The following is a 22835-nucleotide window of genomic DNA, read 5'->3' as shown; positions in this document are numbered from 1 at the left end:
CTAACAAGACTGATAAAGAAAAAAAGAGAGAAGACAACCCAAATTACAAATACCAAGAATGAAACTGGAGTTAGTGCCTCCCTGCTGCCCACCAGCCCAGGTGTAGCCTTGGGCGTGCCTGCCCATTTCCAGATGAAAAAAACAAAACAAAAAAAACCTGTAATAGTTAGGAAGCCTACATGGCCAAAGACCATGCAGTATGATACTGGTAGAATGAATGTAATTGTCAACTACCTGCCTCAGAACACGCCCAAGTCTGTTCAGAGGTATTGGTGAAGTCAAATCTGCAAAACTTATTCGGGATAAAGTAGCAGGTCACAGCTTGGACTGTGGGATTTGTGAACTATGTGACAGTGAAAGACTCGGAACAAGCAATAGTGAAAAACCGTTAAGATGTCATATGCGCTCTCGACTGGGAGGTCATCAAAGATGCCAACTTGTATTTCCGTGGACACTCAAGGTCCCTGACCCAAAAGGGCGCTAAGGACATGTTCTCTAAGTTTGGTCGAATTGTCAACTCCCGTGTCCTTGTGGATCAGACCACAGGTTTGTCCAGAGGGTTTGCGTTTAAGTTTGACAAATGATGGGAAGCTGAACAGGGGATTACCAGTTTCAGGGGCCATAAACCTCCACGTTCCACCCAGCCCATTACAGTGAAGTTTGTGGCCGATCCCAACCAGAACAAAAATGTGGTATTGCTCTCCCATCTCTCCAGCTAGATGGCTGGGAGGGCCGGTTTATCACCAGGCACAGAGGTTCAGGCTGTCCCCTAGGACTGTAGATCACATGAGTGGGTTTGGGGTGTAAATGTTCCTGGAAATGCTTCTTTGGGCCGTTGCATCTTCACCTAACACTTTGGTCAGGATACTGATGAGGGAATCCTTTGGCACAGTGACCAATGTGAAAGTGACTTGCAATGTCAACATTGCAACAAGTGCAAAGGGTTTGGTTTTGTGACTACAACAAACTATGAAGAAGCTGCAATGGGCATCACAAGTCTGAACAAGTACTTCCTGGGGGACAAAATCTTACAGTTTTCCTTCAAGACCAACAAATCCCACAAATAATCTGCTCATGCTTTTTTTTTTTTTTTTTTCATGGAATAGATCATTAGGAGTGACAGGTTAAAACTTTGTTATTGTATAATTCATTTTGCACCAATTTTCACAAGTGTCTGTCTTAGTCTAAATGAGAAGTGACAAGTTTTTTTTATACTCTGGGATGCAACCAACATGTGCAAATGTTTGAAATCTCACAATGTTAGACCAATTTTAAGTTATTTCCTTCAAAATATATATTAAACAGAAATCTAAGTAGACTGCATTAACTAACCAGTTCATCTGGATGAACTGGTAAAAGTGAAGCATACATTAACTTACATGACTGTCTAACATTTGCTTTATTTGATGTCTCCACAAACTGGATTAAAAATAAGTTATATTTTAGTTTTTAAACTAAAGATGATAGAGACTGAGTGTACATTCTCTCAACTGCTTCAAGGTTTTAAACGATCTCCGCTTTGGTTGACAGGAGATTGCTTTCCCAAGCAGGTCCCATTGCCACCTCCTGCTCACTCAGTCCTGGGTTCTGCCAAGTGGCCTTGGGAGTAGCAACGTGCCCGTCTGACCTGCACCACCTCGGGGGTGGGGGACCACACACCAGGCCAGGCCTCCCAGAGAAGGATACAAGTGTGTTTCGTAAGCACAGGCACAATGGGAATGGACCAAAGAGTTTTAGGGAAGCCCCTCCGGTACATTCCAGAGTCAAATCTAAGCTCTAGACATGCCTGAAGATGTGTTACTACTCTGACGCCCCGAACTTTCGTCCAAACATTGCAGGCATGTTTCCCCACTCATTGGATACTGTTGTTATGATAATTTGTCCAATTTCCAAGATCATTTAATAAGGATTGAATGCATAAGATAGCTCTTTTTTAATAACATATAAACATTTGAGCACTGTATTTATCGCATCCCTTTTTGTGTGTTTTTTCTTATTTTACTCGGAATTTGGTTTGAAATTTTGTATGAACACTCAGCAGAAAAGCAATTACTTCTTGCCAGTTGTCTATTAACAAAAACCTTTGATTTGTAGTTTTAAAGATTAACCCTCAGAATTCTCTTCATCACTGCCTTGACATTTTGGGTTGTTCTCTTCTGTTATTTTTCTTTTGCAAAGAAATTGAATTTGTAATTTAAATTCTCACCCCAAAAGATGTCCATGCCCATGGTTTCACTAGAGAATTCTGCCAAATATTTAAAGAAAGGTTAATACCAATAAATCATATACAATATCTTCCTGAAAACAGAAGAGATGGGAAAACTTTCCAATTCATTTTATGAAATTATAGCAAACCAAACAAAAGGCTATTAAAAAAAAAGAAAACTACATGCCAACATCCTTTATGAATACAGATGCTAAAATCTTTTTTCAAGATATTAGAAATGAAATTAAAAATAAATAAAAAGACTTATATGCCATGACCAAGAGGTGTTTATTCCAGGGATACAAAGCTGATTAAACATCAAAAAGCAATCTATGCAGCATTGGTGTGGTATGTCATTGATGGGGGATGCATGGGTGGGAGGGAGTTCTCCAGGGCATGCATACAGAGTATATAGATATGTTTGGATATTCATTGGGTATTGCCATAGTGGATAGAGTTACACGACAACTGAGGGAGTGCTGAGGAGCTCTGTCACATTCCCCAATGGAACAACAACAATCCCCAAGTGCAAGACAAAGACCAGTGAAGGAGGATGGTCCAATGATGGGTCCTTAATACTAATGACTATGCTTATGAGCCAGTGTGCTTTAAATTTCAACTACACCTGGAGCTGCAGGGATAGTACCTAAGAGTTACCTAGTAAGAGCCTCCATGTTGCTCAAATATGGCCACTCTCCAAGCCAAACTCAGCATGTAAATGCATTATCTTTCCCCCAACTTGGGGCATGACTCCTGGGTATGAGCCTCCCCGGTGCCAAGGGATAACTACCATCACCAGCTGGTGATGCAACTAGAAAAAGACCTCGAATAAAAGAGGAAATGGTAAAGACAAATGAGTTTATGTGGCTAAGAGACTTCAAAATGAGCCGGGAGGTCATCAGAGGGGTCGTGCTTATGCACATCTCAGCAGGATCCCAGAGACAGCCAAAGTAGATACAACCCCAGTACCAGTGCTCCTGAGAGCTACAGAGACACACAGATTCTATGGTCATGACAGATGGCTCTGGAGTTCACTGTCTTGCCAGTGGGCCCTACTTGGAAATTTGTGCTCCTGATTGTGATGTAGTTGGACTCAGATGTGACCTCTCTGCACATGCCTCTTCTGTTACTTTTACTGAACCTGTGATTGGTGCTGGGGTTTGTGTATCCTCAGGAGACTTGAATCTCTGGGCTGTCCATGTGCCAGCTGGGCCCTGAGCCTCAACAAAGTTGCAACACCTACTCTCTGGTTCGTTGGATGTACCCAGGTCAGCTGATGGGGAGGTGAGAATGGCCAGCCACCACACCAGGAAACTGAGAGTGTCTACAACTGCAAGCAGGAGAATCACATCCATCAGTCATGTGCAATCTAAGCCCCCTCTCAATTTAGAGGTGGAATGGACATCGCCATCCCAGGGTCCACAAGATGGAGAAATATAATATGGATTGGAGAGGACTTGCTGGTATTCTACTACAGAACTGTTGTGACTCTAGCAATGGAAGAAATTGCATTATTGATGTGGAGACGGTGGACATGGGTGTTGCTGATGGCAGAGAGAGGGGGGAAGAGTTGTGATATGGGGCATTTTCTGGACTTGGAGTTGTCCTGAATTATATTGCAGGGACAGATGCAGGACATTGTTTATCTTGCCATAACCCACTGGATGGACTGGGGGAGAGTGTGAACTACAATGTAAACAGTGGTCCATGCAGTGTGGCAGTGCTCCAGGATGCATTCACCAAATGCAATGAATGTGTCTTACTGATGAAAGGGGATGTTGATGTGGAGGCCCAGGGGTGGGGGGGGGGGGAGGGGGGAGGTTTGGGAGTGGGATGTATGGGAACCTCTTATGTTTTTTAATGTGACATTTTGTGTGATCTATTTATCTATTTTTAAAAAGACAATAAAAAAAAAAAGCAAGAATCATAAAACTTTTAGAAGAAATTGTAGGAAAATATCTTTAAGACCTGGTGGTAGGTGTTGGATTCTTAATGGAGAAAAGAGAAGGACTGAGATGGACTACTGATGTTTAATGTATGTAGAAGTTTTAATTAGTTTTACTGTAAAAGTGTGGAAATGTATAGAATGGGTGGTAAAAATAGTAATAGCTAGTTTATAAATAGGGATGTGGCTGAAAAAGGTAGTCTAGGGATGTAAATGTCAATTGACAGAATGCTAGAGAATTATCTAGGAACTGAATAGCACAGAAAACCAAGAGGTGGGTGAGAATTGTGGTTGATGGTACAGACGCAAGAGTGTCCTTTGTGAACTAGAGCAAATGTATATCACTACTGCAGGGTGCTGGGAACGCATGGGAAAAATGCAATTGGAATGACCTATGGACTGTGGTTAGCAGTAATAATATAATATTCTTGCATCTATGCCAAAGATGTACTGTGTTGATAATGGGGCAGTATGGAAAATGTGAGCCAAATGTATACTATGGACATGGTAACAATCAGATGATATTATCTTATCTGTAACAAATGTTCCACCACAGTGTGGTATGTTGATAGAGGGGTGTTGCTTGGGAATTCTGCACATGTGCATGATTGTTTTATAAGCTTACAATTTCTGTCAAAAATATATATTTAAAAAATAACAATAGCGTGGGTTGGGGGAAAAACACACCAAATGTAAAATAAGAACTATGATTAGTTGTAAGATTTTGACAGTGTTCTTTCATAGTTTGTAACGAATGTCTCATGACAATGCAAGGTGATGGTGGAGGGTTGATGTATGGGACCCCTGTATGATGTTATGCATGTTTGTTTGTAAGTTCACAACTTTTACTATACACTTAATTGTTTATGTATGTTCATATATAAATGATATAAAGATAATATAATCAGATGGGTTAGGGGGAAATACTTTGGTTAGTAGTAATTTTTTGACAATGCTCTTTAATCACTAGTTAAAAAGGTTGAACAACAATGTAAGTTGGTGGTGGTCGGGTGAGTTACGAGGATCCTGTATGATGTTATAAATGTTTGTTTTGTAAGTTCACAGCTATTACTATACACTTATTGTTTATGCATGTTTGTGTGTGGGTGTATATTTCAATAAATTAAGTTTAAAAAAAGAAAAAAAAGAACTTGTGGGGGAAAAAAAAGCAATCTATGTAATCAGCCATATTAATGAGCCAAAGAAGAAAAAAGTAACATGATTATATCAATTGATGCAGAAGGATTTGGCAAAATTCAATATCCATTCATGGTTTTAAAAAATCAGAAAATAGGAATAGAAGGAAACTTCCTTGACTAGATCAAAAGCATCTATGAAGCCTACAGCTAACCTTATATGTAATGGCAAGTGATTGAATGCTGTCCCCCTAAGATCAGGAGCAAGGCAATCATTTACATACTTAGAACTCTTATTCAACATAATACTAGAAGTCCTAGCTCTTGCATAAGGCAGTAAAAGGAAATAAAATGCATACCGATTATGAAAGAATAAATAAAACTATCCTTATTTGTAGACATTGTTGTTGATATAGAAAATACCAAGAAATTCTAGAACTTAAAAAGTGAGTTTAGCAAGGATTCACAGTACAAGATATAAATACAAAAATAAACTTTATTTCTTATATATTAGCAACAGATACTAATAACAGATACATAAAAATACTAAAATAAAATATTATTTATAGTGGAAGATATTCCCACTTTAATATTTGACCTACAGAAAATGAGGACAGAGCTTTCTTCAAGGATGCTGGGGCTCCCCTCACAGATTTATTTCTCACAGTCAGGGTGAAAGGTCTGTCCTCTGGATACTCCAAGGTGGATGAGCTGGTCTTATAATGTAAATACAACGCTAACATTCTGATCTCCTTAAGCCTTTGGATACCTTCATATACATTATAACAGGGTAGTTCTAGCATCTTGAGCTCATTTAGTAGGCGACTTTTTGGTCTATGCTTTTGCCAACCAAACAAGTAGACTCCTTTCTAACCCCTGAAGCGAAAATAATGAATCCAGAATCTCTGCTTAGTGGACCCATATCAATAAACTCAGCCTGATCCAACTTTACCTTCTACCATTATCCCACATCCTTCACTTCCATTCCCATACATATTTCTCTTATTTCTCTCTGTATAAATTGGAAAAACCAGGCAAGTTCTTTTGGAATGTTGTGCACCTCCTCATGGGTCACACTTTTTACCTCATCTTTTGGGTCCTGCTGGGATTTAAGTCTAGTTGTAGGTATGGAAGCAAAGTGGGGCGATAGGGGAGAGTCCTAAGGAAGAGAGTTAGCACTGTTGTGCAAGTCAGTTACCTCAGGGAATTCCATTACAAGTTTATCCAGCAAAGCAGAGTCAATCTCCTCAGAAGCTGATGGAAGGGCTTCTTCTACTGGCAAAGAAGACTCAGTAGAACTTGGGGGTTCAGCATCCCCCAGCTTCATCACGATTTTCCCATATGTTCCCATTCCAATTTTTATTTAATTGGAAGTACCCAGTGGTGATATTTTGCATAGCACTATCACCCCATCACACTATGGACTATCAGTGTCCTCTTTACCATGGACACAGAGTCATTAGAGCCTTTATATCTAATCATATAAAAGAACCAGTTCCCAAAACCTCAGAACCAATTCAGAAACTCATCTTTAAGAATCTGTTCCTCTAAAATCATTTTGGAGCCAAAATCTATACTGATCATCTTCTTCCAGAGGAACAGAACCAATAGGATGTGTGTGTGTATGTGTGTGTAAAGGTTTACTATAATAAGTAATTTGCTTACAGGATTGTAGGGGCTGGAAAGTTCAAATTCCATTAGGGCAGGCTGGAGGCTGGCAATTTCAGTAAGAGTAATGTCAAAGTCTTGAGTTTGAATTTCTTAGGGGAAGCCAGCAAGCTGGAAACTCATGGAGGAGTAAAGGGTGTAGTCTTAGGGCAGAATTCCTTCTTTCTCCTGGATCCCTCAGTTCTTTGCATGTAAGGTCTTCAACTGGATGAGGTGCACCTACATTATCAAGGGTAATCTCCTTTACTTAAAGCCAACTGATTATAGATGCCAATCCTATCTACAAAGTATCTCCATCACAACATTTGTGTTTGACCAAACAAATGGAAAACCACAACCTAGCCAAGCTGACGTAAAATCAACCATAGCAGTTAAATATTGTAGTATTCCATTTATGAAGCATTTTTGAAATGACAAAACTGTTGAAAAAAAGAACAGATTAGTTGTTGTTAGGGGTTAGGATGGGGGTGGGAAAGAAAGTGTCTAAAAAGTACAACCTGGCGATGGAGTTGTTCTGTATCTTGATGGTATGAATGTCAATATAATTATGATAATGTTACCACTGGGGGAAATGGGCAAAGGGTAAGTCAGGCCTCTCTGTATTATTTCTGATAATTGTATGTGAATCTACTATTATGCCAAAATAAAAATTTAAAAACATCCTGAAGGAAAACATCTTCCTAGCTAACTTTCCAAACAATAGTTCATAAAATTTAAGTATTTGTGTTTGTGTATAAGAGCCTATTTTCATATCATAATTCAACCTAATTTTTTCACTGTATCTGTTAAATTGTCCAGATCTTTCATTACTAAAGTTAGTTCTTCTACTTTACAGTAGGCCAAATCATGAGGTAACACCATAATATCTAATCTCTCGGGTAAACATTTTTTTTAACAGTGAGTCAATGTGTGCAGTTTGAGAAGCTGCCGTTTTTAGTAGACCTAATGTTTCCTGATAATCAATCTCTGCATGTCCTTAGTCATTCTTTGCCCATGCTTTATTTCCTCACTTGTCTTCATCCTTCTATACGAAAGTGCCCTAAATGGAACACTCTATTATATCATGTGGTGATCACTGCCTTTTTCTCTGAGGACACAGTCCTGGAATCATATATTTTATCACTTTTATGGCAAGAAGTTCACAGGCCTCTCTTAAATGAAAGCAACATAGTGAGTCAAGGGCAGAGAGTCCAAGAACTCGATGACTTGCTGAATGTCTCAGCAGTTTTGTCCTGAAACTTCCACCAATGTATCCACTCTGATTAGTAGGAAAGGAGGTCCACACTGAGATCCGGCAAATTCCCAATCTCAAGGAATCTTAAAGATGACCCTAGGTGATGACCCTGGGACCTTTCCAGACCTGGGAATACATTTATCAAGCCCTGGCTTTAAGAAAGCAACAAGATATTTATATTACTACATTCAGTTAATGTGCAAATGGCCACCCCATGCCAGGCCAGAAAACCCCAAATTACATAAGTCTTTTTAATACTTTTTGTGAAGAGAAAATTAGTCTTTCACCTTCAAACTGTTTAACTCATTACATCCTGGCCATGGTCATTGATCATTTAGTTGAGAAATCATGGCAAACACGAGTCAAGTTTTGGTATAAGGAAGTGTCCGACAATGTCTCATCATATTATTAATACAAGGCTGAAGTCATCAGGAAGCAAAGGAGACATCTGAACTTCTTAGGGTAGGCTCTTCCATACCCTAATAGCCTGGACACAGATGAACAGTGACAGAGAAAAAATAATATCACAACCTGTTTTTAATTTTATACACTGCTGCTGGTCTTTTATGTCAACATTTGTCTTTTTTTCCTTTAAGCCTCAATGGTATGCCCAATAAAGGCTCTGCCATTTTTTTCTCTTTCATATAATCATGAAATTTCTCAAATGGTTTTCCCAAATTGTGCTCTGTTGAATATTTGTATACTAAGGAAATGTTAACAAAATTCCTGCAAAATATGTCCTATCTTCTAATGAGTTTGGGAAACACTGCATGTTACCTTTCTCCTCCAGTCATGATTTTTATTAGCATATCACTGATTGCATTTTCTCACTCTTATTATTGTATTCAATTTGCAATCCAATTATTGATTTTTGTCTCCCCCAATTATTTTTCATTTTCTTGAGTTTCCCCACACTATAGATAACAAATACCCTCTCCAAACTCATATGGATTTCATAACTCTTTATCATTTTCATCACTTTTACATCTCAACTTTCTTATGCTTAGTGTCCAGACTCCTTAGTCTGATTAAGATTCCCATGCCATCCAGACTCAACCTTTATTTCCCTCCATATCTTTTTCTAATCACATCCACAGTCTTTATTGTTGCCGCCTTTCTCCACCCCTCCTCCCCTTCCAGCCCCCGCCATCCTTCCCGCCAGTCCCGCCCATATTGCCAACCCACAATCTGCCCTCTTCCCCAGTAACTGCTTACCTCAGGTCTATCCATCAGCTTCAGCCTGTCCACAGCCGCCCCTTAGCCAACCCTCCCTTCATCACGCCCCTCCCTCTACCCAACCCTATATAGCTAAGTGTACTTCCGTAATAAAGCAGACCTGTTCTTGCGCTCAAGCGGTCTCCGTGGTTTTTCCCCAACCGCGCGTCCCCCACGCCTGGAGAACTGGTGCTCCCTCTTGGGGCACCCCCCGCCGGCTGATCGGCAGGAGCAAGCCCCCCCGACTCTTGGGCCTGAGCGAGGACGAAACCCCCACGCTCTGCTACACTTTATCTCTCTGCAAACTGATCCACTAACCATCCCACCAAAATAAAATACCAGGTACATTTCTGTCCTAGTGCACATATTCATGCTGTTCTTACTAACAGGGTTGCTGTTCCCTTCTGTTGCTTAAGCATATTCATTTCTTAAAATTTTAAAAAAGATTTAAAATTTTAAATCTTTTGTTTTGCACTGTGTCTGTTCATTGTATGCTCATCTTCCTTTTAGGAGGCACCAGGAACCAAACCTGGAAACTCCCATGTGAGAAGGAGATGCCTAACTGCTTGAGCCACCTCCACTCCCTGCTTTGTTGTGCACCTCTCATTATGTTTTCCTCCTTGTGTCTCTTGTTGTGTCATCTTGTTGCATCATCTTGTTGCACCAGCCTATCGCATCAGCTCACTGTTTTGCTCATCTTCTTTAGGAGGCACCAGTAACCAAACCCAGGATCTCCCACATAGTAGGAGGGAGCTCAATCACTTGAGCCACATCCACTTCTCAGGCATGCTCATCTTGATACAATTACCTCTCCTGACCTAACCTTCTCTCACCATATTTGTAAATTTTTACCAATGTTGTTCCATTCTAGATAGTAAATCTGTAAGGGCAATTCCATATATGTTTCAAATCACTAAATTTCCAGCTTAGTTCAGTAGCTGATTTATACATGCTCAGTTAAGAGATGTTGGCTTGAACTGATATTCTTTGATTTGCATATTACATGCCTCTCAGTACCTTATCTCTCGATAAGTGCAGTAGACTGCACTGCCTGATGTTGGTAGCTACCATTTTGGTTTACACACTGCATTCTTTGCCTATATATACCAAGTTCCTTAGCTGCAGAATTTGGGCATTATATGTGTTTATAACATTCTCAGCAACTAGGATAGTTGTCAATACATAACAGGCACTTAATAAACCTTGAAGGAGTGGCTAATTACTTCAGGAAACTGCCCAAGTTTCGTCTCGTATGAAGCTTTCCTACAACATAGCCCATATTGAGCTTCTTTTCCTGATCTCTTCTTAACAGTTACTATCTCCACAACTCACCTCGGCTCTTGTAGATTTTATTTACAGTTGTTGTAGATTTGTAGTTTCATATGTGTACCAGTTTCTTCTATTGGGCATGTAAACTCCTGAAGGGTGAAAAGGGTGTTTCATGGTTTTGGTCTCCCAATTAGGTATAAGTACATAATAGGAATTTGTTGAATTTAAATGAAAAGAAGCTGAAATGGTCATAATACATTTTATTGTTATTATTAACACTGATGATACAATGTTACTATTCCAGTCTTTTATGCAGATGAAAATAAATGATATAAAATACATAATACACTGTAATCATTTTAACAATACACAAAATAGTAAGTGTTTGAAGCTATATCACATGTATATTTTACAAGGGGGAAAGAGCTATTATAATAACACATTCAGGTGAAATTTGTCATTAAATTTCAGATGTTAATGTTAAATATGAATATATTCAAAAGAATTACTATTTATAGAACCAATTTGACATTTTACTATTTAAAATAAGGAATAGGCTATAAATGGATACTTATAAAACTATTTTTAAAGCAAAAAGCTATGTTCTACTCATTTATTTGGAAGTTACAAAAATATATATATTTTTCTGAAACTAATAAATTTGCTTGAAGCATTAGACATTCAAATTCAAATGAATGATTACTAAAGTATTTCAACAACTTAGTAGTCTTGTTTTCATATAGGATATATATGTACACGGTATTAGAATAGATCTGTGTTTGCAAATAATGTCATTTTAAGTAGACACAGGTAAATATTAACACGTAAGAGAGATTGTGCAGGTATTCGCACCAAACACATTCAACACATACGGCCAGACCCACTGGCTATGCATTGTACAAAGTGAATTCTCAAAACCATCTGTTGAATGAATACAAGAGTATATGGGATTTATTCTGTTATTTGTACCAGAAATAAGTTATTTAAAGCTTTCTATTTCTAGTAGAAATGTAATTTAAAAATTCAGCAATTTGTTCTTAACCAGCTATTTCTTCTGGATGGCAAGGCCAAGTCCATTGACTTTAGACTGAACAGCAAACTCAGTGCCAGTGACCAAAAGGCACTCTACCAGGCCTGGTTCCTGCATATTTAGGCAGCTCTGATGTCTACAGTGGAAACATGGAATACATTGAACAACTCCATTTTTAATTTCTTCATACAAAAGAAGAATCGAAGTAATTTCTACAATGTATTATTGTAACAACAAAAGGTATACACACACATGCATAGCTTAGTAGACTTGAGCTATCTCTTATCAATGAGAGAAGCAAGCTATCCTGAGTAAAGTAGGCCTGTGTCTAAACAACAAGTGCTAGAGGACCCACAGCCATACTTTAAAAAATCTTCAATGCATACACAGCAGATGCTTGGCAATATGAACGTTGAGATCACTATTAAAGGCAGAATTTTTAAGTTGTAGTTTTCTGAAACCAAAGACTAACTGTAATGACTATAATGGAATTGCAGCACCTAGGAAAATTACGGCCAGTATTCATGGAAGGAATTAGCCGGGGGCCCATTCTTGGACTAAGAACCTTCCCATAACTTTTCTCCAGCTATTCTGCTTCATGGAGAGTGAAACTTCTCTGAGGTTCATCACTAAAACTTCAAAAACTTCACAGAATAAGGAATATTGCTCTTAATCAAGATTCATATCATCCTAAACCATTTCAAAAGCTTTTACTCTTGTACTTAAGTAGTTCAACTGACAATTTATTCAGCAAAGTCGTTGATGTATATACATGCTAATGAAATAAGCACTACTGGCTTTCAAAATGTCATTAAACTATAATTTAGTGAGATAATTCACTTGAAAATAAGTCTTTAAAAATTAATTTTAAAAAAATCCATAAACAATGGAGTCAAATATTAAAGGTTAATTTCAATATTAGTAAATGCTCCTGAAGAAATTATAAAACTGACTTTTAAAGTAAGGTTGTTCATTTTAAATTTCAATACTACATTTTTTCAAAATTACAAGTGATTTAAAAATATACCCACTAATCCGCAATAAATCATGCTGGGTTGTAAAAGGACTATTTTGAAATAATGAAAGCACCAATGTTATGGTAATTTAAATACATAGAGTAACTAATTCTCAAATAAGTACTTCCAATTCAATAAAAGAACTAGTTTTGCATATAAAAAGTACGTGCCCAAAGGGCTGGAAATTGTGTTTTTCTAAGTAAGTTAATATACCCTTTGGCTTTACTTATTCATTACTTTTACAGTTAGTACCAAGGTCAACTTCACGTTTTAAATTCTGAAATGTAAAATTTAAATTAATAGAGTCAGATTCAACATAATTTCAATGCCATATATACTATAGCATCATAAGAAATTAACCTAATTTTAAATTGTTGCTCTAAGTAGAGAGGGAAATGAATACAGGGAAACTTGCTTTTGAATAGTAATAGAACTAGATGTAAAATTCTAGTTTCTTTAAATTTCTCATGCTTTTAACATTTGGGGAAAATGCTCTCATAATAACTTTGTAAGATATGATGCAATTTTCAAAAGGTATTGACTATAAATTACTAGTTAATTATTTTTGAGTCAAGTCACATATTAAGAACCAAAATTTCCTCTCCATGTATGGCCTTCCCTTTTAGGTGGAGAGAGGCGGATTTCCATATACAGATCTTAGAAGAACTGGTAGCAAACTTTAGCAACATCTGATGGTACACGAGTTGCAGAGGCGTGGGTGAGCATTTAAGTAAACACATTAAAAAACTCAATGTCAGCTAAGTGCCCAAGGTCCCCAATGAGAGGTATATTATGGTCGTGAAAAACATCTCCTTTATCACTCATTCATTAGTCGTTTTTACTTTTACCACTGTTTGGAATCATAATTGAGTTTTAAGTGATTAGACTCTTACAGACTTTCAATATCTAAAACTGTTATCTTCAAAGATGAGGAATACAGTACAAAATATTTTCCACATTGCAACAGTGTTGAGTACCTCAAAAGGTACATTTGGATCAAAAAATGTTCAAGAAATACTATGAATTTCACATGAAAGGCATTTTACATGTTTTCATTCACTTTTTATCTCAAATATGAGGTAAAATTTAATGGCAACACAAGCCACATCACTTTGTTACTAATCAATAATTGGTAACATTATAATAGCTCTTATTAATAAGAAGCAGCAGCACAATATATTGATTAGGAGGGCAGACTTCCTGGGTTCAAACCCTGGTTCTACCACCTGCTGGTATTGTATAGACAGCAAATTACTGAGCCATTTTTGGTTCATTTCTTCAAGTGGAAAATGGGGCATGGTAAGAATCCCACCACGAATCATGATTTTGGGGATGAAATGAAGCAAAATATCAAAATACCGTTTAAGTATACTGAAGGATTATTTGGATTACACTTAATAAGTGTTAGCTATAGTTTTCATTATAAATCCCAAAGTTATAGAGGAGACTATTATCCTTGATAACCTGTGAGTGTTTAGTAACATGCCAAGCACTCTGATAGGAGGTACACGTTATTTCTAACCCTTAAAATAATATTAAACACATTCTATTAAATCTTGAGTAGATTCTTAACAATATGCTAATTTAAAACTACCACAACAGCAGATCATCCATGAAACACAGCAAAGTATGGCTGAAATGTTTTATGTGATCCCTTGTTATGGCTGCAACGAGGATTACTGCAACAGGATGGTGATTTGAAAACAATAAGGCCAATTTGCAAAGCACCTGCTAGTTCAGTTGTGCTCACTCAATAGCCCTGCGTGTCAAATTTTCACTGTTGTGATTTACAAATGACTAGATACATGGACCTTCAGGAACACCTGCTGTAGTATCAAGTGTATCAAATCCCTAAAAGTAAGGATATACTTAATATAGATATTATGTTAAAGTCATATCTTCATTAAATTCAAAATGCTCAACTTTTTATATAAATTTAAGAGATATCTTTGAAAATGCTGATGTTGTCTTCATTTTTTTGTTTTGTTTTTTCAAAGGAGGTACTGGGAATTAACCCTGGGATCTTGTACATGGGAAGCATGCATTCAACCACTGAGCTAAACCTGTTCCCTCCTTATTTTTTTAATTACAAATTTGGACTTTTTGCAAATGCTGAAGTGATTCTTGGCCAAATATTCATTCTTACCCTGACCAGAGTATATAAATATCTCATACATATATAACAATATTTTGTATTCAGTCTACAACTGTTAGCGATGAAGGCTTTTAAAGATAGTTTGAAAACAACTAACAAATTTCATAAATTAAAATTTAATAGAGGAGACATTTTCTTTGCATGCTTTAGTTATGAAAAGCATTTCGCATACTAGATGGTTCTAAACCCATTTATTTATTATAACTATGATATGGGAGTTTTGTTTTGGAAAATAAAGATTTAAAAATCAACATTACTGTACTCACTATGCTAAAAACAAGTCTTATGTTGATAAGATAAAAATATAAAAATGAAAAATCTTGGATATACTTTTGAATGAAGATGTTATATACCTTGAGCTCCCACAAATCAAGGTCCCAAATAATAATTTAAAAATATAACAAATAGAGCTTTGTTTCATATTCTTATATAATGTCTTGATACAAAAATACTCATTATGGTGTATACTCTAAGGGCTCTGGTATCTTATGTTAAAGTCTTAAGAAAAGTTTTAGGATTCCTTCTAAATTAAAGATGAGTTTTTACATAGGCATGCTTTTTTCTCCTTGTCCCCCTTGTCCTCCTCCTACCTCCTCCCCAATCCCTGCCCGTCCCCACTTTGTGACCACAGATCTTCAGCACCAGGAGGGATGGCCCACTGCAGAGAAGCCCTGGCTCTCTGGAATTGTCCATGAGCATGAAAGACACCTGCAAGCATTTGGAAGAAGGTCTTGTTAGAGGCCTCAATATGCCTCTCTCATGAGAGTTCAACCCTTAAGAAGAGTAATGAAGGCTCTTTCACCTTTCCTAAGTAAACCCACTTTCTCAGATGCAAGTGAGAGGTTAAAACCAATGACACCAAGGCAATACTGTCTGTAACATTTTTGTCTAATGATTTGGCAAGTGTGGTCATGTTTCTTCAGGGACAGACTTTTTCAAGTGAAAATATCCATTATTACATCATCCCATTTGGAGAAAATGAAAACACAAAATAAAACTGTTTTAATAAATGGGGACAGGGACATGATGGTTATTTTTTTATCTTTAATTTTTTTCTATAAATTCCATGAATGAATTTTACTCTAAAAATGATTATTTACTATTAATCTATAGAGATCAATTTGCAAAGATGAATTGTCTGGAAGAACTCCTTTCTACTTCTAGCATAAATATCCAAGTATACAGTGACAGTTAGTTATTTACAACAGGTAAAATGTTTATAGGAAAAAATTCATTTCTTTATCTTGAGTGGAGAACGTTTTTAACCAGTACTTCCTTTGTCGAGTCCACTGTTCAGAAGCTTCTGCTTGCCTGGTTCCTTGGGAATGTTCTTCATTCTTCTCCAACTGGGGGAGGTGGCTCGCACAGCTTGTACAATCTAGAAAAGTCATGGGAAAGTAAAGCAGTGGCCTGGCATGTTGCCATTACCTGAGGCATTTTTATTGGTATAACAAATACATTGACAATGATTTCTTGGTTCATGAGTCATCATCATATTGTCTGTTTAACTAAAAATAGCATATGAATTAGCAGATTGCAAAATTTAGACTCTATTATTTAGAACCTATTCCCCTGCCCATCTCGGTGATGACTGCTTAAGCGATACTGTGTTTTTAAAGCAGCCACCTCTGCTCCAGTGCTGCCAAAGGCTGTTCACCTTGCTGTTATCCGGTCTATTTTCAGGTTCCAGGACATGACCTTATTATGATAATCAGCATATTGGTCATGATTTTCTTGTGGCAAGATACATCTATCTCAGAGGAGATTTTCTGACCAGTTTTAGAAATTTACTTCATTTTGTAATGTCCCATGATACAGGCAGTCAGCTGTGGCAGATTCCCAAGGCCTGTGCCTCAAAGGTCCAGCTGGCTCTTTTCCTAAGGACCATCCTCCCTGCTCTGCCCATTCTCCTCCCCCACAGTCAACTGCACTCATCTGCCAATGGAATGAGGTGGAGATTCAAGTGGATCAAGGGATCTGACTGACCAGGTGGAGATGCCCAGGGATGCTCTCCCTTTGCAGCCCCAGGTCTAGCTGTTCGAGATCATCTGGCATTAAGGCCAAACTCAGGGGATTTAACAGGGGTTACACATGTTCCTGTGTCCCATGGTCTCGTGGACATTAAATCCTAACTTCAGAACCAAGGTAAAGGGGAACACAACAGTTGCCAAATAACCACAGTGGCCTCACGGACTCTACTTAAGGCATATTCTGAGAAAAGACTGGCTGGCCTGAAGTGGCTGGAGGTTGGATTATGCTTTTCTTCTCAAGAATATCCATGGCCACAGTGATCTTACTCCAGAGTTTAGACTGATGATCTAAAAAGTTAAGACTCAGATTTTACTTCCGCACAAATTTAAAAGTACTCCAAACCCAAGGATAGCTGCAGTTGTTCTCTCCCTTTCACAGATTAAATTGATCACAAGTTAAATAAGTTGTCAGCAAATTTAGCAAATTATAAAGTATTCTCTCTGTTTGACATTTAATCCCGCACTAAACCTAAATTCAAGGGGCAGAATGAAAAAGATTTAATATTGAGATAGAAAGCCCGGTTTACAAAATTGGTCTCTCCTAGTCTAGAATCACATAGAGGAAGTTATTGCCATTGGAGGTTTGCAAAATGTATTTCAAATCTTGAAGTTGGTTAATGCTCTAAATGTCATTTCCACGGAAGATGATGAACACTTAAATAAGGACATCTCACATCTGAAAAGCTCATTTCATCCTTTCCAGAGAAAAGAATAAATTAAGTAGAGCTGATGTACTTCCAAGGTTCTGCTCACCACCTGAAGGGTATGGTGAAGCTTCCCACTGCAACCCCAGGGCTGGAATAATAGATTGATCAAGAGGTTCTTTTCCATCTTAATTTCTATTCTCTTATTTCCCTGAAAGCACTGACAATTGAGGGCGAAGGCACAGTGTCTTTACCCAGGAAGAGCAGAAACTGTCAGCTGGGAGCCGAATGTCCTGGCCGTGAAATCTGGGCTGAGCTGTCCCTCTCCATTACCTCACGCTGCATATTTCCCCTGAATGTAACTGATGTCACTGGATAGATGACTCTTTGAAATGTCTGCCTTGCAAATTGGGGAAAAGGCTACTCCCTGTGATCAGTTAATGAAATAATAGCTCTGGGTATCGTGGAGCTGGGCAGATTCAGCTCCTGTGAGGCTTCTTGGAAGCAGCTCAGGGTTATTTGAGTTCAGACACATTTGTAATAGAAAATGTGGAGTGTTGGGAATTTAGAACAGACAGATGAAGTTTGGAAATAAAAGGTAATAGGTAAGAGTTGGACTTTTACTCTACACCAAAGCATTCGTCTTTTGGCAGCTAAATTTTTGGGCAGTGGGAAGCCTTTGTCTGCCCATCATTTTAGGGCCTTTGCTGTATTCTCATTCCCACTCAAGTGTACCAATGGTTCTGCACAAAAAAATGCCTTGGTTGTGGTTCCACTTTCTCCTTTACCTGTTTGGGCTCAGGCAGTCATCTTGGAACTGGCATTACCAGTCCAAATCCAAATCTGCAGAGAGCAGATGTTTCAAACTTTAATATATAAATTGTGCCCTTCATTTTCTACAGGGCAAAAAAAATAACAACAACAAAAGTAAAGACAAACAGCTTTGTTGAAGGAGACCAGAAAGGAAACATCTCTCAGGGCTAAAGTATTGCTACTACTCTGTTGCAAGGCAATTCTCCCCATTTTACAGGAGAGGAATGGAGTTTTAGAGAGGATAAAAACCTGACTAAATAAGGTCACAAAGACAGCAGAAGCTAGGACTTACTACCAGCTTTCCATTTTTAACCACTGTAGTATGCTGCCTCCTAATTAAACAAATAAAGGAATTCAAGCTTTCGCAGCACAAAAGTTTACAAATTTTACGAGGTAATAAAAAATTTGACCAGCGTGCCACAACCACTGAAAAACCAATGCTGTGGAATTGGAGGGAGGAAGGACCTCCTTTGCACCACACCTTCTATGAGTCCTATTCCAACACACATTCACTTGCTTGCCCAAATTTACTTTATGATTTCCTACTCTATTAGATCACAAGCTCCTTGAATGCATGAAGTGTTGCTCATTCGCCTTGATATCCCTAATGCCAAAACCAGTTCCTAACACATAATTGAGATATAGATTGCTGAAGGGGAGTGCACAAAACTCATTAGAGCTGAGGGAGCCAAGGAACCATCTCTTCCATTACCAGACTTTACATTATTGAGAATCAAGCTATCTCGACTTAATTAAACTCCAATATGGCACTCTGCAGCTTTCTGATACCCTAAATTGTGGTGTTATTATGGCCAGTTCTTCTTGAAATGTCTTTTGAATTCCAGAACGCCATCTCCCGTCTTCCTCTAGCTTCTCCTCTTAGATGCTGAAGCCCCGGTTCCTTGGCCCTCCCTCCAGTGCTGGCATCCCCCCAGGTGGTACGCGTGCCTTCCCTCACACACCTGTTACCCATTCACCATTAGGAACAAAATGCCTTTCTAGACCTGAACATCTCCTACACATTGATGACTCACAGGACTACAGCTCTAACTACTTTGCTCCTCTAGGCGTCAGAGCAGTATATTCAACTGCCACAAAGGCATCTCCACATGGATGTCCCACTGGCCCTCAATTTAAACAGTTCCAAGGCAAGCTCACCATCATTTTCCCACAGCTGCTCTTTTTCCTGTACCCACAATCTCAGTGGCCAGAGCCATCATTGGTCGTCCTGTGGTCATCTGAGTGTCTTCTTTTCCCCTAACCTCCTTCATCCAATTAGCGTCCAAAGACTATTAATTGTCTCCTTCACATTTCCCTAATCCATACTCTCATCTTCATCTTCAGTCCTCCCATAGTTTCCTTCAAAGCTACTGCCTCCAATCTTAGCTGACTTCAAACGGCTCCTCCTAATGTTGCCAGAGATAAATTATAAAATCCAAGTCTTCTGGGTGGGAACATTATTTACCAATGCTTATCTACTGTCTTCAAGTCAAAATCCAAACTCTTCAGTATCTTGTTCAAGTCTCCTCTTCTATCTGGCCCCTGCCTACATCTCCAGCTTCCTTTTTCCTCTTTCTTAAATCACATTTGATCATCAGTCTTAGAGATCTAGGTGTAGTTCTCAGAATGCAATGTGTTCTCCAGGCCTGGGTACCCCTGCCCACTGTATACGATATCCACTTCCACCCTGTCTGGGCTGGCCCTCGAAGCCCAGCTCAAGTTTCTCCAGGATACTCTGCAACCTCCACTCTTTCCTTAGGGGAGTACCATGCCCTTTCTCTGTGCTCTCATATCAATCTATGTTTATTTCTGCAAGCTTCTTATCAGGCCCTGTATAATATTTTGATTTTACTCATCTATCTCTGTCTTAAACCTCATTGACTATGTCTTTGTCCCTAGCTTTTAACAAAGTATCTGGTGCCTATAGACATGTAGCAGAAATTCAACACCTGTCTGCAGAGTGAATTTTAAAGAGACAGAAAGGTGAATAGTAAAAGGAAAACTATGATAGGGATTGGCTGGGGATTTGAAGCAAATGTTATCTCAGCTGGAGATAGAAGAACTTTACTTTCAGGGAGATATTTTCAGAAACACTGCCCCAGATGTGCACAAGGATGGCCCACACTTGAGAGTCAAATGTATTATTCAACTTACTGTCTTTGGGGCAGGAGTCTTGGTTCCCAGCTGGGAGTAAGTCCAGCACACCTGGGAACTCTCTCTGCCTCCTTCATAGGGTGCTCTCTTCACATCCTACCTTTTCTTGCAGTTATGTTTTTTCCTATCTCATCTCTTTCACTGAAAGCTCCTTTAAGGCCAGAGCTATTTCTCACTCATGCTCAATAAATATTTGTAGGATGAATGGATGAGTAAATAAAATTTTAAACTGACTCTAGATTTCTCTCTCAGGGCTATTACATCTTTGTAAAAAATGTCAACTTTACAGCTAGTCCATTTTATTGTGTTTCGAGTGTTTTAGAACGCAACCCAATAAAGAAAAATATGAGCTCACCAGTTTCTCTTCTTGTGTTCAGCTTGCATATTGGTTTATTGATCAGGATGCTGAAGTCTTATCCTACCCCACTGCTTTTCTAAGCTCTAGTTGAGAAGACCTTGCTCGGCTATTATACTTGTTTTCTTATTGGAATTTTAACACTTCAATAAGTCTATTATCCAAACATACCCTGTCTGCTCTTAGGGCTGGAGAGAATGCCTGTGTGAAGCGATTCTTTAGGAATAGAAAGTCTTAGATTCTAATCTAGTCAACTCTGAAAGATAACATTAACAAGACCTGAGGATTAAATAGAGCTAGGAGTCAGCACTGAAAATAAGTGCAATTAAAGCATGAGGGATCCATCCACTTTCAGAGGGAAAATATGTTTTCATTTTTGAAAGCACTTTCACTGCCCACATAGTTTTTCAGAATGAAATATAACTTCATAGATGTTTCAGCCTTCGTTCTCACTCTGGCAACTACTGTGTAAATAGAAACAAATGAGTGCCTTGTATGTGACAGTGCTTGGAGGAGCCTACTTTTCGTTAAAGTGCAAATGCACGAAAGCATTGAAATGTAAAATAAATTATTTGGCTTTGTCCTTCTTCAAGATGAATGGCTGCTTACTCTAATGTCACCAGGGAAATCAAATCAACAATATTTTTTGATGGCATTCCCATGTTCATTTATTTTAAAGGTGGAATGGAGTCCTTTCTTAGGATTATTTGTTAACTATGAACAATTGGTAAGATAACAAACCAAAAGCTAAGCCATTCATTTATTCATTCACACATGCTTGGAATCAGTCCAGACATCTGAGTGTCTCCTATGTAGGTACCATGATGAGCAGTGAATAAAATCTAAAAAATATATCCCCTGCCTTCCAAGAATGCATTTTCAGGCTGGGCAAAGAGACATATACAATATATTGCAATGCAATATCTTAGGGCCTATAATAGAAGAATATATAAGATACTAAGGGAGAACAAAAGAAGGATACTCAGGGAAGGTTTTCAAGAAGGAAATGACATCTGAGTTGTGTTTTGTGGTTAAGTAAGAGTTTTCAATAAAGATGTAAGTGGGGAAGGCAATCATGTCAGAAGGAACATCATGTGCAAAGTCAGAGTGGTGTAAATTTAAAATCGGCATTTTTGGTAGTTTGGTGTAGGTGGATTTTAAATTTCAGTAGTACCTGTGTGAACTTTTGTTTTTGAATGCATGACGGAACTTGCAAAATCAAATAATGCCAAGACTTCCACCTCCTATCTCTAAATTTGCTGCCACCTGAAATTACATTTAATTCTGAGAGCATTTATGCATAATCACATTTAGCCACAGGGTATTTACAAGGGCAGTTTCCATTATTATAATGAGTTCTAAACTGGGCACATGCTGCAGTAGTTGCACTAGCTGTTGGTGACCCTGCTGGGAAAATGTGGACAAACCTTTTTGGAAAGCACCAGACGGAGGAACATGCTTACCTCGGAGCAGACTGTGGGGTCCGATCTCTGACTCCCAAATTCTTCGCTGTGTTCTGAACTCTTGCTCCCTAAAAGTAAGGAAAATTATTTCTAGACTTACATTGTATTAGTAACTATTTAACATGCCATTAATATTGGCAAGAAGAATATTTATTCCAACAATATATTTAACATTAGGAAAGGCTGGATGATGAGAAAGAATGAAATCACCAACTGACATTTTCAAAATTAACATTTTAAAGAATCAAAATATGCTGATGCGTTATTTCAAAGAATTACTGTTTACTTCCAAAACCATCTAAATCATTAAAGAATTACTTTAAAATAAAAGCCTCCTGTTCATCATCTCATCCATGTCTTTACAGGTAGAACAAATACATAAAATGTTGAAAATAGGAAATGAGAAATGAGTAGGCTAGAAATTGCTGCTCTGTATTGCTACTTTCATGGAATTCTGCCTTCAAGTCTTCAGTTCAGAGTCAATCCTCTTTAGTTAAGAAGA

At 38.2% G+C, this 22835-nt stretch overlaps 1 protein-coding gene and 1 pseudogene across 1 annotated transcript in view; one reads left to right on the top strand and one right to left on the bottom strand.

Annotated features, from left to right (window-relative positions):
• The first annotated feature begins 192 nt into the window (after window positions 1-192).
• Window positions 193-1067, top strand: LOC101444322 (ELAV-like protein 1 pseudogene; annotated as a pseudogene).
• A 9851-nt stretch (window positions 1068-10918) lies between these two features.
• PREX2 (phosphatidylinositol-3,4,5-trisphosphate dependent Rac exchange factor 2) overlaps window positions 10919-22835 on the bottom strand; it is a 328672-nt gene continuing 316755 nt past the window's right edge. The window contains exons 39-40 of the mRNA XM_058275621.2: window positions 22334-22401; window positions 10919-16252 (exon numbers count right to left, since the gene is read on the bottom strand). Of these exons, the coding sequence (XP_058131604.1) occupies window positions 16207-16252; window positions 22334-22401 (114 nt within the window). The 3' untranslated portion in view covers window positions 10919-16206. The remainder of the gene's footprint in view (window positions 16253-22333; window positions 22402-22835) is intronic.

This window comes from Dasypus novemcinctus, chromosome 14 (assembly GCF_030445035.2).
Source record: "Dasypus novemcinctus isolate mDasNov1 chromosome 14, mDasNov1.1.hap2, whole genome shotgun sequence".
Lineage (NCBI taxonomy): Eukaryota > Metazoa > Chordata > Mammalia > Cingulata > Dasypodidae > Dasypus > Dasypus novemcinctus.
Note: the sequence above shows the minus strand (reverse complement) of the source record. Positions and strands in the feature narration are given on the sequence as shown.